The sequence below is a fragment of the Oryzias latipes genome, chromosome 13 (assembly GCF_053564925.1).
Source record: "Oryzias latipes strain Hd-rR chromosome 13, Olatipes_Hd-rR_3.1".
Taxonomy (NCBI): domain Eukaryota; kingdom Metazoa; phylum Chordata; class Actinopteri; order Beloniformes; family Adrianichthyidae; genus Oryzias; species Oryzias latipes.
Window position 1 is genome coordinate 3,343,547 of NC_136249.1, and position 17,607 is coordinate 3,361,153.

At 46.8% G+C, this 17,607-nt stretch overlaps 1 protein-coding gene across 23 annotated transcripts in view; it reads left to right on the top strand.

Moving 5' to 3' along the window:
- The window catches only part of phldb1b (pleckstrin homology-like domain, family B, member 1b), an 88,437-nt gene extending 82,779 nt beyond the window's left edge, over positions 1–5,658 (top strand). For all 23 annotated transcript variants that reach the window (XM_023961247.2, XM_023961249.2, XM_023961245.2 and 20 more), the window contains 2 exons: positions 691–776; positions 4,492–5,658. In XM_023961247.2, coding sequence (XP_023817015.1) covers positions 691–776; positions 4,492–4,632 — 227 coding nt within the window. In that variant the 3' untranslated portion in view covers positions 4,633–5,658. The remainder of the gene's footprint in view (positions 1–690; positions 777–4,491) is intronic.
- The last annotated feature ends 11,949 nt before the right edge of the window (positions 5,659–17,607 follow it).

The following is a 17,607-nucleotide window of genomic DNA, read 5'->3' on the forward strand; positions in this document are numbered from 1 at the left end:
AAGCTCTGGGTGGGATGGGGGGGTTCAGCTGGGGTTGGCGCTGGGTTTCATCAGGCGAGCGGCAGCTCTGCTGTAAATTGGCGTGAAGCAGCCTGTGAAGTGGGGGCCGCCGTGCTGCATGACATTGGTGCAGACTGGGAGCGGTGGCGTGCGCGGCGCTGTAATTTGATTCTGGGCCCGGAGCCCTCCGCTCGCTGGGCCTTTGAAGTCCTCTGAAGGTGGGGCTCAGGCGCTTAAAGAGCACCTTGTTTAAAGGCGAGGAGGCGTGCTGCCCCCTCTCTCTGGCACACTGGCTGATTGAAATGCGCTCGCCGCGTCTCCTGACCTTGAACGCTGAGAGCAGCTAAGTGCTGCTAATCCGGGGATGCAGGTGCAGATGTGGGAGCTGGTTAGCAGATAACGGCCCCACATTTCAAAGAAGACTTGTTCCTCGAAATGAGCCGCTGCGCTTCCACCTCCTGCTCTTAAGTTGGCAGCTGGAGTGTTTGTGCCTGCAGGCAGAAAGGCTGCGAGTTCCCCACCGGTTCCCGCTGCACTTCTGCAGAGAATGATGAAACAACGCGCAACCATGAGCCGGAGCCGCGCAACCGCCAGCAGAAGTGCTGCGCTCGTCTTTCTCCATACACCATGAAGGTCTGTCAGGATTTCAGGGGCCGTTTCTGACCCCAACACGTGGCTTTGTCCCCGCAGACAAACACGAGGCCAAGCTGAAGGGGGTCATCTACTTCCAGGCCATCGAGGAGGTCTACTACGACCACCTGCGCAGCGCCACCAAGGTAACCCCCCCTCACCGTCACTCCAGCTCCCTGTCAACATGTCTGCGGTTAATGGGGGGGGGGTCATGGGAACAGCTGACCCTGTCATGATGCCTTCACTGTCCACAAGGCCTGACAGCAGCGACTACAGGGGCAGTTTGAGGCTGTGGGCAGGAAGATGAGCCCAACTCAGCCTGGTGGGGGTTTTCCTGGAGGGAGGGAGAGGACCGTCACTGCAGGACAGATTCCTGTGACGGCACTTTGCTCAGTCTAAATGAACTGTTTTCAGATTATTTCTGCTTAAAGACCCACTCTGAGGGGTTTTTAACATGTGACATTTTTCTAATGATTAAGACTTAAACTGCATTTCTGAGTGTTTCTTTATTGAAATTGTGAATCAGGCGTAGACCTAGAAAACTGTTCTAGAAAACTATGCATAGCTATTGCTCTGCATAAAAACGACATAACCATAATGAAAAACCACCAGGAACACTTTAACAACAGATCCAAAGATGGTCGGAGACTTTAATGTGCAGAGATGGTCTGAAATTTGGAGGAATGAAGATGGCAAACAGTCATGGAGCGCTTTTCTAAGGTCATAAGGCCCAAAGCGCTGACTGAACTCAACCTGTAACCATCAGGACACGTGGCTTCAGTGTCCTGCTCAAGGACGGGCAGGACGATTTTTTGATGGCCGCTCTGCTTCTCACCACAGACAAATATCACACATGAAGCAGCTGCAGAGCAGACTGTCAGGAAACAAAGCATCTTAGTCCCATTAAAGCGTCTCCTTCATCCTGGCAGGCTGCCTCATCATCATCACTTTGTTGTTTCTGGAAAGAATTCGTGTTTTTTTCTTTATTTTGAAGCACTGTTCAGACTCCTGATCAGTTTAAAAGTTCTGGCAACTTCTACATGAGATCCAGTTGCAGTGCTGAACATTGTGATCATTAAATGAGCAGAAGTTTATCATTTTTATTTCAATGAAAGACGTATTGATATTCAGGCAGAGTTCTTTCTAAGTCATACTCTTTAGAAGTAGCCGGGAAGGGCTCCGGGAACGCCACCGCCCCAAAGGGATACGAGATAAAGGCTTGAGAGAACGGGTGGAAGCCGAGGAGGACTGTGGATCAATTGTGGATCCGGCCCGCTGTCACTGAAGACGTCACGCGCCACAGTGGAGATTGGTTGATGCGACATCAGCGTGTCCACAGCCCACAGCGTGGCTGTGCTACCCAAATCACGCCTCACCTCTTGAATCACGCCTCACCTCTCAAATCACGCCTCACCTCTCAAATCACGCCTCACCTCTCAAATCACGCCTCACCTCTCAAATCACGCCAAACCTCTCAAATAACGCCTCACCGCTCAAATCACGCCTCCGTCTCAAATCACACCAAACCTCTCAAATCACGCCACACCACTCAAATCACGCCTCACCTCTCAAATCACGCCACACCACTCAAATCACGCCTCACCTCTCAAATAACGCCTCACCTCTCAAATCACGCCTCACCTCTCAAATCACGCCTCACCGCTCAAATCACGCCTCACCTCTCAAATCACACCAAACCTCTCAAATCACGCCTCACCTCTCAAATCACGGCAAACCTCTCAAATCACGCCTCACCTCTCAAATCACACCAAACCTCTCAAATCACGCCTCACCTCTCAAATCACACCAAACCTCTCAAATCACGCCTCACCTCTCAAATCACGCCAAACCTCTCAAATCACGCCAAACCATTCAAATCACGCCTCACCGCTCAAATCACGCCTCACCTCTCAAATCACGGCAAACCTCTCAAATCACGCCAAACCTCTCAAATCACGCCTCACCTCTCAAATCACGCCAAACCTCTCAAATCACGCCAAACCTCTCAAATCACGCCTCACCTCTCAAATCACACCAAACCTCTCAAATCACGCCTCACCTCTCAAATCACACCAAACCTCTCAAATCACGCCTCACCTCTCAAATCACGCCAAACCTCTCAAATCACGCCAAACCACTCAAATCACGCCTCACCGCTCAAATCACGCCTCACCGCTCAAATCACACCTCACCGCTCAAATCACACCTCACCGCTCAAATCACGCCAAACCTCTCAAATCACGCCATACCTCTCAAATCACGCCAAACCTCTCAAATCACGCCACACCACTCAAATCACGCCACACCTCTCAAATCACGCCAAACCTATCAAATCACGCCTCACCTCTCAAATCACGCCTCACCTCTCAAATCACGCCAAACCTCTCAAATAACGCCTCACCTCTCAAATCACGCCTCACCTCTCAAATCACGCCTCACCGCTCAAATCACGCCTCACCTCTCAAATCACACCAAACCTCTCAAATCACGCCACACCACTCAAATCACGCCTCACCTCTCAAATCACGCCACACCACTCAAATCACGCCTCACCTCTCAAATCACGCCTCACCTCTCAAATCACGCCTCACCTCTCAAATCACGCCTCACCGCTCAAATCACGCCTCACCTCTCAAATCACACCAAACCTCTCAAATCACGCTTCACCTCTCAAATCAGGGCAAACCTCTCAAATCACGCCAAACCTCTCAAATCACACCAAACCTCTCAAATCACGCCTCACCTCTCAAATCACACCAAACCTCTCAAATCACGCCAAACCTCTCAAATCACGCCTCACCTCTCAAATCACGGCAAACCTCTCAAATCACGCCAAACCTCTCAAATCACGCCTCACCTCTCAAATCACGCCTCACCGCTCAAATCACGCCAAACCGCTCAAATCACGCCTCACCGCTCAAATCACGGCTCACCGCTCAAATCACACCAAACCTCTCAAATCACGCCTCACTTCTCAAATCACGCCTCACCGCTCAAATCACGCCAAACCTCTCAAATCACGCCATACCTCTCAAATCACGCCTCACCGCTCAAATCACGCCAAACCTCTCAAATCACGCCAAACCTCTCAAATCACGCCACACCACTCAAATCACGCCTCACCTCTCAAATCACGCCTCACCTCTCAAATCACGCCTCACCTCTCAAATCACACCAAACCTCTCAAATCACGCCTCACCTCTCAAATCACGCCAAACCTCTCAAATCACGCCTCACCGCTCAAATCACGCCTCACCGCTCAAATCACGCCAAACCTCTCAAATCACGCCAAACCTCTCAAATCACGCCACACCACTCAAATCACGCCTCACCGCTCAAATCACGCCACACCACTCAAATTACCTTAGCTCGCGCCGTCGCTCAGATTGCGTCTGTACCATTGGCCTAACATTGAAACGGGCCGCCTCTGCGGGCGAATGGTGTTGGGCGTTAACGCAGCTTTAGGTCTTTGCTAGGACTCTTTTTCTGTCTCCTTATCTTTAAAACAAACCCGTTGGTCAGGTTTTTTGCCCGTGTTTCGGCCCGTTTCCCGCTCTCCTCGCCCTCCAGAGTCCGACTGTTTTCAGCCCACAAATCATCAGAAATCCGACTTTTCCAGAATCCGAACAGTTTTGACATTGCATTCGGATTCTGTCCCAACGGTTGCGGCGCTGCTTCTTCGTCAGCAGCTGACGGCGTAGCAGTGAGGCGTCCTTCCCTTGAGGTTTTTCTCACTCCGTACTGCAGGGGGCGCTTTGATTCCACACCACAGTTTCCTGACTGACTCTTCAGCATTTGGACCTGCCCCCCTCTCCTCGCTGGTCTGGTTCTTTGGTTCTGACTCTTCCTTCTGTCCCGCAGAGTCCGAACCCGTCTCTGACGTTCTGCGTGAAGACCCACGACCGCCTGTACTACATGGTGGCGCCGTCGGCAGAGGCCATGAGGATCTGGATGGATGTGATTGTCACGGGGGCGGAGGGGTACACGCAGTTCATGAGCTGAAACGGCGGCGAGTACCCCCCCACCCCCTGTACAGAACCAAATGTTTACCATCGGACCTCACCGAGCCTTTCTGTGTTGCCAAAAGGAGATCTTGTCCTGTTTTCTATTTTTGTTTCTGGGTTTTGTACTTTGACAGAGAAAATGCCAAAACGAGTTGATGTCGGCGGTTGGTCCTGACGGCCGTCCGTGGACCTGAACCCATTGCTGCATCGTAAACCATAGCTCCGCCTTCCTGAGCTTCAGGGTGGTCGGAGGACAGAACTTTCCACAGGTGGCCCAAAAAAACGTCCCCGCAGTCTTATGGGAGGTTTGGTCACTGCAAGAACTCCAGAAAGGGAAATTGGTTGGTTTTCAGAAACCATGACATCATCAGTGGGCGGGACATCCAGAACCAGCTTAAGGAACCTTGATGAGAAGCGCGGCTGGACCCCCGCCTCACACACACTCGATAACACTCAACCTTAACCTGCCCCACACTAAGTCCTGAGCCTGAAAGCACGCCTCATCCGGCGTCTGCAGGCGCCACCTTTGGATGCAGCAGGACCCTGAAGGTCCACGGTGGATGTGGAGTTACCCGAGCTTTGATCTGAGCGTGCTCAGACTTCAGCCAGAGGCCTCCATGATCTTTATTTAAGTCCCGCTCCCTCACATGTGACCATGAAACTGTGGTTTGTTACAAACACGTGTTGGAGCACGAACACTGGTTGTTGACCCCCCATCACTGATGTGCTGCTTCTGTGTTCTGGCACACAGGACTGCCGATGCTATGAGTCAGACCAACAGTAGGGAGCAGCACAGCGTTTTGTTGTAGCTGCAGCTGACAGAGCCCAGGTCATGGATACCGAGGTTACAACACATGGGGCAATAGCAGCTCTTCACTTCTGTGTGCCGGCCCAAACAGAATCACAGCAGTCCAGTCACATCTGATGTACATCACAGAGCTAAATGTTTAAGAGTTTCTTCTATGAATAAATCCTGTCATTCTGTGTAAAATTGTGCAAATAAATGTCCAGATTTGACTTTTCATTCGGCTCTGAGTCCTGCTGCCTGTATTTCCAATGAAAATGTTGGTGTTTCAGCCTTCTGGCTCTTTCTGCTTCCTTCTGTCCTGTTTGGTTTCTATTTCAGCGACGGAACAGCTGATGGAAGGAACAGCTGAAGGGGGGGAACAGCTGAGGGGAGGAACAGCTGAAGGGAGGAACAGCTGAAGGGGAGGAACAGCTGAAGGGAGGAACAGCTGAGGGAAGGAACAGCTGATGGAAGGAATAGCTGAAGGGGAGGAACAGCTGAAGGGAGGAACAGCTGATGGAAGGAACAGCTGATGGAAGGAATAGCTGAAGGGGAGGAACAGCTGAAGGGAGGAACAGCTGATGGAAGGAACAGCTGATGGAAGGAATAGCTGAAGGGGAGGAACAGCTGAGGGAAGGAACAGCTGATGGAAGGAACAGCTGAAGGGGAGGAACAGCTGATGGAAGGAACAGCTGAGGGGAGGAACAGCTGAGGGGAGGAACAGCTGATGGAAGGGCTGTCAACGGACAGCTGACTGCCAGAAGAAGCTACGCTGCATGAAGGAGGGGCTTAATGTAGTAAAAAATATGCTTGTGAACCTTAACCAGTGGTCCTCCAGTGGGTTGGGGGGTCCTCATGTTTGGTTCCCGTGTTGCGGTCCGTGTCGTGGACTTGTGATTGGTTCCTAGCAGCTGTTTTAAAGGACCAGACTTGATCTAGATCAGACCGAGAGGAAGATTTCTGCCAAACATGATTGGGAATCCTAAAGGGAATGTTCGCTACAGATATTGAACTGTCCACAAGTTATAGCCAAGCGGCAACACTTCCTCTTTGAGGAACCGGAACCTGGGGGTCGGGTTGGTCTCCATTAGCCTTAGTGTAACACAGTGACTGCAGAAACAGACAAACAGCTCCAAACATGTCAGGTCTGGTAATATTCAAGACATGAACTTCATTCTAACGATGCTTCTCATAGAGATTCATAAATGTTCCCTCTAAAGCAGACTTACCTTCATACTTCTTTGCCCCGCCCACTTTATTCCAATGACATCATCATCAAAGAAAATCACGGGGCTTGTTTTTTTTTTACACCATCTGTGGTTGAAGCCTCAATGCTTCACTGCTCAGAAACGGATTCATTTTAGCAAAAAAGAACAATATTGGAGGAAAATGTCAAGTTTTCCTGATTTTTTTTAAAATTTGAATTTAGCTAATCGGCTTATTCAGGGTTTCAGTTGATGCACCATCACAAGATGATTCTATTTTCTTCAGCTCAAACCTAAACACCCACTCAAATGAAAATGTGTTTTTTAGTGTTTAACGTGTTCTTGTGGCATTTTTCTGATGATGAAAGACATTCTTAACCCTTGTGTTATCTTAGATGACCCCCCCCCTTCCATTGACGTGTTCTTCCTACCATGACAAAGGTGGATAAAGGTGGAAAGATTTCATGTAATCCATGGACACCAGTGAAGATCACAAATCATTGAAGAAAAAAGGTTCAGAGCTCTGTCTAGTGGGTCTAGATGACCCCACTCCCAATGTTAAAGTGCCTAGGATAGCACAAGGGGTAAAGAAAATAAAGATTAAATCTGCATTTCTGAGAATTTAATTAAATCATGGTGAATGAAAAAATATTTCAAAAAGATGGTAGTTTCTACGTACAAACAGGAACTGGGGGGCCACAGTCTCTCTGCTCCACCCCTTTCTGATCATCCACCTGCAGACCAACAGATCCATGACTTCTCTGTTTTCCTGGTCTGAGCTGGAATCTGGATCAGAACTGGACGGATGGACAGATCTGATACTGCTGTCATTTTTTTGCAGCAGCAGCAATGTTAGATTGGGGTGTGGGGGGCTGTAAGCTAGCAGGAGAGCGGGTAAACGAAGGGTTAATGGTATATCAGCACAGGCTTACTCCACGCCAACAGTTCTGTAGAACCTTTACAAATAAATCACAGGTTTTGTTTTTTTGGCCTAAAAACGTCATCTCACTAAAAAACAAGTAGGGAAACTTTGAAAGTAGACCAAAGGAGGATCAGAGTGGGACTTTAAAACCTTTTAATCAAAGAAAATATAGTTGAATAGTTCAAAATGGAAAACGTATGCTCCCTCCTGAGCATGGGCGATGATGTCATCAGGTCCATCAGCTTTTGTGTTTTCACTTTTTCCAACTGAGCTCAATTCATTAAGTTAAGTTTTCTTTATCAAAGATTCATCATAAAGTCACGACGAATGACAGAGAAGTACTTCAAGGCCTGAAAAAATCCTTTGCTGCTTTCATTTGCTTCAGTTCATTTCAGCAGCAGCCTCCTTTTTATCTGTGTCTACCTGTTGAACCGTTTTAGCATCAAACCTTGTGTTAGTGCGTAAACAAGTGTTGGTGTCTTCAAATACTAGTTTGAACTGTTTACGTTCACATTTGAATTTAACAAGCAATGAAGTCTCATGTACCCCATGTGCTATCCTAGGCACTTCACCGTTGGGAGTTGGGTCATCTAGATCAGTGTTTTTCAACCTTTTTTGAGCCACGGCACACTTTAACCTTGACAAAAACCCCGCGGCACACCAGCATCCAAAAAAATAGATAAATTAAAAAAAAGAAAAAGCTCAGTCTGTATTGATCTACAGCCGCTCTGCAGTCTCACATGCATTTTTGTGATAAATGTTGCAGAAAACTCTGGAAGCTGCAGCTGTTTTTTCTAAAAGGTGTATTAAAAATTAAGTCAAAAGATTCAAAAACTGTTTGATGTGTGTTCGTTGTTTTAAGATGTTAAGAGGAGAGACTCATTGTGCGCTAAGACAGTCACTTTACTGCATCATGGGAGATGTAGTGCCCGTAATCCGCCGACCGCAGAAAGACCAGCGTCTCTGAGCTTCATGGTTTTGTTCACTTGTTCCAGTCTGATACCGGATTCTGTGGAAAGCTACACCGCTAAAGACGAGCTTTAGCTGGTTCTTCTGTTGGAACTGAGAGACTTTATGAGCTAAATCGAAACAAGGAAGTGAAGACGTTAACCACTTCTGATTGGTCAGACTGATGACATGTGATTTAGCCTTCAAGAATGATTGGTGGAGACAGTTAAAGGGGCGGGACTTTTCTGCAAACAGTTATAGCTGCAGCTAAATCGCGGTATCCCTTTATTCTAATCAAAATGTCTTTAATAGAATCATATAAACAAAAACGAAAAAATAATGTTATGATATTTCATATTCTTAACTTCTCAGTATTTTATCAGGGCCTGTTTGGATGAACAAAGAGCTGATTTCCTGGAGATGGTCATTGCTTTTAGATCAGTTAATGAGGGAAATTTCTCACGGCACACTTGACCATCTCCCACGGCACACGTTGAAAAACACTGATCTAGACCCACTAGACAGTGCTCTGAACCTTTTTTCTTCAATGATTTGTGATCTTCACTGGTGTCCATGGATTACATGAAATCTTTCCACCTTTATCCACCTTTGTCATGGTAGGGAGAACACGTCAATGTGAGGGTGGGGGTCATCTAAGATAGCACAAGGGATAGGCTATATATTAAAAAAACAAAAATACCCCTCTCCCCCCCTCAGCAGGTGGTTTCTCCTCCAAGCTGGGGTCCTCTACCAGAGGCCTGGGAGCTTGAGGGTCCTGCAGTATCTTAGCTGTTCCTAGCACTGCACTTGAGGTCTTTCCAGGTATCTGTTGTAGCCACTCCTCCAGCTTGGGGGTTATTGCCCCGAGTGCAGAACATGGAGCTGGTAGCTCCATGTTCCATCCTCCATCCTACTCAGAGAGGTTATAGAAGCCTCAGCGATCTGTGGCTCAGCCTCATGCTCCAGAGGCCGCTTTGCCTTCTCCTGATTGTAGGGGCATCTGGAGGGATGGGGGTTTCCAAAATAGTTTTCTAAAGGGAAACCCTCGCGGGACACTAGGGTAATCCGTGTGCTGCAGAGGGGAAGCGCAGTTCTTCACGTGGGGGTCCTCTAGGGGACAGAACATGTAAATGTAAGTACATTTTGTTTCAGCAGGACTTTTTAAAAATATATAACTGATGTTGTTCTGTATTTTCTGAGCGCTAGCAGCTACATGCTAATGTGGATGACCGGCGACTACTGATGACCTCATCAAGTATGATTGACTTCTGGATTAGAAGAAACTATTTGGACACTATTTGGATTCGGCCTCTGATTCCTGTTGTAGAGGGGCGGACAGTACTGCTGACTCAAAGATCTGTACAGCAGTTCTTTGTCTTGAATATAAGATAAGACCATAAGGTCTCAAACATCTACCCCACAGCAACTATTTGGTCCATTCAGTTTGTCCTCATAAATAGAAAAAAGGGGTGAAACCAGAGGCTGAGTCTAACTCCAAAAACTGAGAGGTGCACTTCCTGCTGGGTCAGTCTGAAGCCACGTCCACATCGCCATCGGTAACGCGCCTTCAAGCAACCACTTCCAATGAAAAGTCATTGTTCAGGCGCATATATGTGCGCCTTGGGCTTCTGTATTCAAAACTCTCCCGTTCAAACGTCGTCACGCAAGTTTCTACCACCGTGTTTGGGCTCTGCGTGCAAAACGTGTGGCCATTGAACGCACGGTGAAAGCAGGTCAAACTTTGACCAATCAGGGACTCGGATTCAGTAGTGACGTAAGGGCGCCCCTTTTTTGTTTAAAATTTGATCATGGAAGAGAAACGAATAATTGCAGTTCGTTCCCAGCTGGAATTCTGTGACTCCAAGGTTTTCATGTATCAGAACAGAGCTGTGAGGGAAAAGGTCTGGAGCAAGATCCACCAGATTTACACCACCACGACATTTCACACCAAGACTCATCCAGCTGCAGGTGGAGATTGGCAGATTGGTAGAAAAAAAGAAGAAGAATCCCCTCCCTGCCTGTCCAGTGTGAACACCATGGGCCAAGTGCGTGTTTAGCATGTTCTCTAACTCGTGTCACGTGTCCAGTGTGTCTGTAGCTTCACATGTTAACATTTTATCCTGACAAACAACAAAAGTCTGTTGTATGTCAAATTCAGAAATTCCAACAGTTCTTCAAAGAGGAAGTGTACTGCTGTCCTTAGATGGTAATGGTGTTTCCTTGTACAGTCCTTTATTTCAACCTTCAGCACTCACAAACCCCGCGCAGACACGTTCACATACTGATGGCAGCAGAGATACCACGCATTGTGCTATGGGCAGAGCTGGAAACCAGAGCAGAACGGGTAAAAAGCGGCATAAAAAAGCCTGTGAAGCCAAACAGAGCAGCACGGCGTGTGATTGTTCACACTCGGGGAGAGTTTCCAGCAGCAGTCTTTGTTTTACCAAAGCTTCATGGTCTGATATTTGGAGCTGGACTCCCTTAAGTCTGCAAACAGCCCTGAGTCTGAGCCACACAACAATGACTCCAGAGGCTTAAAGCGTGGCAGCAACCCACACAATCACTGATTATCCCGTTTCCCCACAGCTCTTTGTCCTCACAGCCATTCTCTGTGTGACAACAGGCAAACAGACTCGGAGCCTCGGATGGAAGTTCTTTGTTTTAAGAGGATCCTGACACTTTTGCAGCTTCATGTTTTCATAATCCACTCACTAACCGATCCATCTTCTTTTCACTGCGTTTTCCTCTGTGCTCCTCACCTGAACGTAAACCAGCAGAGCTGAACCATTAACCTGGGGGGTATTCCAGAAAGCAGGTTATGCTAGCTCCCACGATAAGTTTGAGGCTAAGGAAGTGGATAACCTCAGCTTTCGGTTCCAGAAATGGAGGTATGTTTCAGGGTAGGTCAAGTTACCATGGCAACTCATGCTCTGAACATAACCTGGTCTGGAGCAGGTTTAGTTGAAGGTTAGTTTGTTTACAGAGAGGTGAAGCAGCATGGCGTGTCCATTTAAAGATGACTTAGTGGATGAAAAAGCTCAGATAATACTTTTTCCACCATGAGAGGGTGATAAGACCACATATGGATGTTGGAAAGATAAACTTTTTTACTTTGATCTAACTTAATTATTTGCTTCAGTTAAGATAAATCATTTTTTTTTTGTTAGGTCACCTTAAAAATAACACATAGTTTTCAGACAGTTATTTTCCTTTCGTTCAAATTAATTCAATTAAGTAGGTGTAACTTTGATGCTGCTGTTAGATCGGCACCGCAAGCGATTCTGGGATATCATTCCCTTTGCCTGTCTGGACGGATTTGGGTCTAAGTGTGGGTTTTTTTACAAAATGTGTTTAGTTGTATAGCTGTTTTACTGTGTTTCACCGTGTTTGGCCGAGCTATTTTGTCTTACTATGATTACGTCTCTGCACCATGAGTGAGAGTAAAGTAGAGGATGATGAGTTTATATAGCACCCCTACCACTTAAAACTGTTATGACAGTGATGGAAAATTCTTTAATGAATTTTTGCACTCCGTGCATTTTTTTCCGTTCTTTTTATTGTTGTAAAAATGAGCATATCTGCCGGCTCAAACTTAGACATATGAGAGTTCAAGAAATATAAGTAATTAAGATGGAAAAAAGATTAATGGAGTAATGTGACATTTAGTTAGATAAATACGTAAACTTGAGTTGTATAAACAATTATTGAGTTTGAATTAATTTAACTAAATTATTTAAATTATTTTTCAGCCATGTTACTTTTTTGATGGACTTGTAATTTCTTTCCGCTGTCATTAAAATCTCAGACTCCGTCTCACTTCTGTCTCAAGTGTTCCGCTTTCTTTTTTTTTCTCCACGTGTTTCCACAGTGACTCCAGAAATCGGCGATCTATTGAGAATGTCTTTATGTACCGTGCATTAACCCAGGGTTACCAAGTCGAGCGTAATTACGCCAACTCATATCCGGTCTTTTGGAACCGACATACCCAGAGTAAGCAAGTTCAGGGGGATTTCAGCCAGAGTTCAGACTCAAAGTCAGGCTAGTTTAAACATGCTTCCTGGAATACCCCCCAGAAGTCTGAGCCAAGTCAGTTCTGGTACTTATCTGATCCGCTGAACTGATCCACTGTGATACAGCATGACACCCCATGTCTGCTGTCAATCACTCAAGCAGCTTGGTGTAAACCAAACTAAAAATCTTCTACAAGACCAAAATATTGGTTTCAAACCTTTGTTTCTACACACCCACACAAACCCATGTTTCTTTTTTCAGAGTGCTGCCACCTACTGCATGGGAGGGGAACATCAACACTCAGGTTTACCTCCAGATAGATCCTTCCAATCCCATCTGGAAAGATAGAAGTTACCAACTAAAAGGTCTGCTTAGCTTTGGCTTTACCACAACTAAAATGTAGACCCCACCAAGTTCTGGTGAGGATCCTTGTTTCAGTGATTTATGGCTGGAAACACTGTTCTGCACCATTTTGTCATGTTTAAGATGAACAAAAACAGACCCAGATGCTGGAAACCGGAAAGATCCTGGACGCAAGAATAGATAACGTCAGAGATTTATTGTCCAGGAGGACACAGCTGTTCAGGGAAGGGTTTTGTGGCTGACGGAGGAATCTGTGATGGCGTCTTGGGATGATGGAAGAGCATGAGTCCCAATGGAGGAGGAACTGAATGCAGTCCTAGAGCGAGTGTAGCAATCCTCGTTCTGTTGTTTGGAGCGAATTGGACGACGATGTTAGCGGCTGCATGGCGTGAAGTGGTGGCGTGGCTGGAGGTCGAGTCCTTAGGCGTAATCAGACAGTCAGTTGATGTGAGGAGCCAGGTCAGCTCAACTGGTGATAGATCCTGTAGACTAGGAGGTAGTCATGAGTACGCGAGGGAGAGACCGAGTACTGCACCATAGAGGGCAACGAACTGGCGATGACAACTCAAGCAGGCACATCTTACACAGCGATGCTGTTGAGGTGAGTGCCGACAGCTGAGTCCAATTAGGAAAGGTGGAACCCAAGAAGTGGATTCTACCTGGGGAGGAAGAGCAGGGGGGGGTAGATTCCCCGGAGCACCAGGACACATTTTTATAGCACAGCCGTCAAATGCAGCTCTGTAGGAAAATCGTCATTGCTGCACTCATGTGAAAACCTGTCCATCTAACTTATATACAGCTGATACTGATAAAACATATGTGATTGTAACTATACAAAAATGTGAAGACGTTAAAGTTTTATTCGTTTTTCTTGTTTTGACATCAAAAACGTAACTTTAACAAAAGTGAATGACCCTGGGAGTATTTCAGGCAGGCAACTCTAGCAGTGCGTTTAGCTGGTTCCTCCTCCCTGCAGGCGGTTCAGTCTCATCAACTCACCTGTTCATCGTCCTATTTAAGTCCAGGTACGGTCCAATCCTCTTCTTCCATTTCCGTGAGCGCTGCGTTCGTCACCCCACTCTCCTCCCCGGCTTCCACCTCTGAGCTCCGTTTGGGGTAGTTTAATACCCAAAGTTTTCTATGAAGATCTTTGTTTTATGGATCTGAACAGAGCCTTATGCCAAACTAAAAGAAATATGGAATCAATCTTCTTTACTGCATGAGTTGTCTGACTGAAAAGTTTATTTCTGGGAGATTAAATTGTTCCACTTTAGTTTAATTGTGTCACATCAAACCTGTTTCTTTGATTTTGTTATTACTTTATATTTAAACTTAACATCAAGTTTTTCAGAAGTGACTGAAGTCTGAAATGTAATCTTCTCCTTCAGTCAGACATTATTAGCTTTTTCTTTTCTGAAGATGACTTTATGACCCAACACTGGATTGTCTGACTTGAATTCCTCTGATTTCATCCAGTTTTGTTCAGTTTCTGTTAGAACAGACGTTTGGGTTTGTTGAGCTTCACGACAGTTTTTTTGTTCAGACTATCATAAAAAACAACATAATACAACAACATGAGCGTCTCAGGGGGAACTGACGTGTACAAATTGCAGAAAAACAAAAAAATAAAGCACAATTATAAATAAATATACACATACAATATATGAGAAAAAGAAATATCAATTCAATGACACATGGGGTTTAATACATTTAGCATTTTTCAAAAACCTAATTAGTTGGAATTGCCTTTTGATTTGATAATATTAGAGTATTGATTGATTTCATTCAGAAAATGTTGGAATTTGGGTTTGAAGTTGGATCATTTGGCTTTATGAATTTTTCAATTTTGCTACAAATAAAAACAATTATGCAATAAAGATACAATCCTTGTCTACTTTGTCATTCAGGTAACCCAGAATCATTTCTTTATACAAAAATGTTACAGTTTGTTTAGTTATAATTCTAATATAATTTCCCACTTCCATCCATTTATGTGTATGTCTGCAGACAACAAACAAGTGATGAACTGTTTCCTCTTGAGTCCCTCATAAATTGTGCGATACGTCTATGTCAACAGCAAATCCACTCAAAGCTTTTTCGGGAGAATATACAATGCAATAATTTGAAGGATACCTCTTTTGTTTTGTTATTTAAACAGTATTTATCACCAATAGTCATTTCCATACCATCTAAGAAAGTGATTAAGAGGCTGTCATGTTAACCCAGTGCATCATGGGAGTTGTAGTAAAGCAGTACTGAAGCAGTGCTGATGCCGGACTTCATTATTCTATTCCTTTTTAAAAACTCTGACACCAGATGCCAGCCTTTGAGGGAGGAGCCTGTGAAGGAGGAGCCTGTGAGGGAGGAGCCTGTGAGGGAGGAGCCTGTGAAGGAGGAGCATGTGAAGGAGGAGCCTGTGAGGGAGGAGCCTGTGAGGGAGGAGCCTGTGAGGGAGGAGCATGTGAAGGAGGAGCATGTGAAGGAGGAGCCTGTGAGGGAGGAGTCTGTGAAGGAGGAGCCTGTGAGGGAGGAGCCTGTTAGGGAGGAGCCTGTGAGGGAGGAGCATGTGAAGGAGCAGCCTGTGAGGGAGGAGCCTGTTAGGGAGGAGCCTGTAAAGGAGGAGCCTGTGAGGGAGGAGCCTGTGAGGGAGGAGCCTGTGAAGGAGGAGCATGTGAAGGAGCAGCCTGTGAAGGAGGAGCCTGTGAGGGAGGAGCCTGTGAAGGAGGAGCCTGTGAGGGAGGAGCCTGTGAGGGAGGAGTCTGTGAAGGAGGAGCCTGTGAGGGAGGAGCCTGTAAAGGAGGAGCCTGTGAGGGAGGAGCCTGTGAGGGAGGAGCCTGTGAGGGAGGAGCCTGTGAGGGAGGAGCCGTTGAGGGAGGAGCCTGTGAGGGATGAGACTGTGAGGGAGGAGCCTGTGAGGGAGGAGCCTGTGAGGGAGGAGCCTGTTAGGTATGAGACTGTGAGGGAGGAGCCTGTGAGGGAGGAGCCTGTTAGGTATGAGACTGTGAGGGAGGAGCCTGTGAGGGAGGAGCCTGTGAGGGAGGAGCCTGTTAGGTATGAGCCTGTGAAGGAGGAGCCTGTGAGGGAGGAGCCTGTGAGGGAGGAGCCTGTTAGGTATGAGACTGTGAGGGAGGAGCCTGTTAGGTATGAGACTGTGAGGGATGAGACTTTGAGGGCTGAGTACCCTCCCCAGCAACTTTCCTTCACTGTCCCGACCAGACCCCGTTTTAGACAACAGCGCCCTCAGATGAGCAGCTGTTGGAACTGCAGGCTTTTCAACGGGGTCCACTTCAGTCCTAGCTTTTGTATGTAAAATGAAGCAAACCAAAGCAGATTTATCAGCGTTTCAGTCCATGGGATTGTCCCAAAGGAGGAGGGGGGGGGGCCTGCTTGATGCTGCACAGCAGCTGTGATACGAGAGAATGAAGTCAGAGTCAGAGCTGCATGTCTGTCTTCCCCCCACGATTGAGTTTCTTCCTCTGGAGTCCAGTTCAGTTCTGCAGCTCTTCACCAGGTGATTTGGAGGAGTTTCATTGTCCGTCTACCGGTACGGGGAGAAGGGGGGTCAGTGGTGGGGCTGACCTCCACCTCCAGGGTGTTGGTCTGGGTGTCTGTTGGGTCCACCTCAGGACCGCAACCTCTCCGCTGCTGTGCTCGGCCTCGGCGCCGACCTTCGCTCTGGTGCTTCCTGTCTGCAAACGCTCACGTATCGATCCGCTCTGTCACTCTGAGACTTTGCCATCTGCTCCCCCCCAACTCATTATTCTCAGTTCCTTCCGCCGCTCTCTCCTTCCTTCTCCTGTTTACCCCCCAACACCCACCTCTCTTCTCTCCCACACGGCTGCCCCCCCCCCTGACTTCCTCACAGCCCGCCATCCTCCACGCTGAGGATGAGCTCCGATGGGCCCAGAGGGAGAGGTTTCTGAGGGTTTCGTCAGAGATACTACCCGACTTGTTAGTCTGCTGGAATCAAGTGATTGTCAGCATTCCTCTCAGGGGGGGTTAGAGGATTGCAGCCTGACGTTCAGAGCCTCCTCTGCCTCCCTCCCCGCTGATGGAGGCAGAGGAGGCTCTGCTTTCAGGCTGCTGTCAGCTGTAATCACCATCATTTAGCACCAATGATTTACTCAGTCATCAACCAACACAACAAAAACCAGTGCAACCGACCGCAACCATAACAACTGCAACGGTGACAAAGTTGACCTAATTGCTTTATTAGTATCGGCAGCTCTGAATGTAAAAAAGCCCCCAATGATTGACATGAAAGTCACATTTTTAATGACTGTCATTACAGCTCAGAAGTATTCATTCTGGACTGTTCACAGCACATTAGGGAGACTGACATTTGCCTCTGTTAATGAATGAAGACATTTCAACTTTTTCTTTTCATTTCTCAGTTTTTCTACAAAACCCTGTGAACAGCAATGTGCCAGAGTCCCCATGTTGTTTTCTGGATTTCTAAATTAATTCTTCATTTAACTCTGTGAACTTTTATGTAACAACTACAAAAAAGGTAATAACAAAAGACAACAGCAGAACATGTAATGTAATGCACACTGTGGTTCTGTGGAATGTCAAACACGTCGTGCTCCAGTCTGCAAAACGTTTATTTGGGATGAAATGGAATAAAATACAAATATTATGTTTTTTTCCCCCAGGAAATACTGTCATCAAACAATGCAGGCTTTAACCCCTGTGCTATCTTAGATGACCCCACCCTTACATTGACGTGTTGGAAAG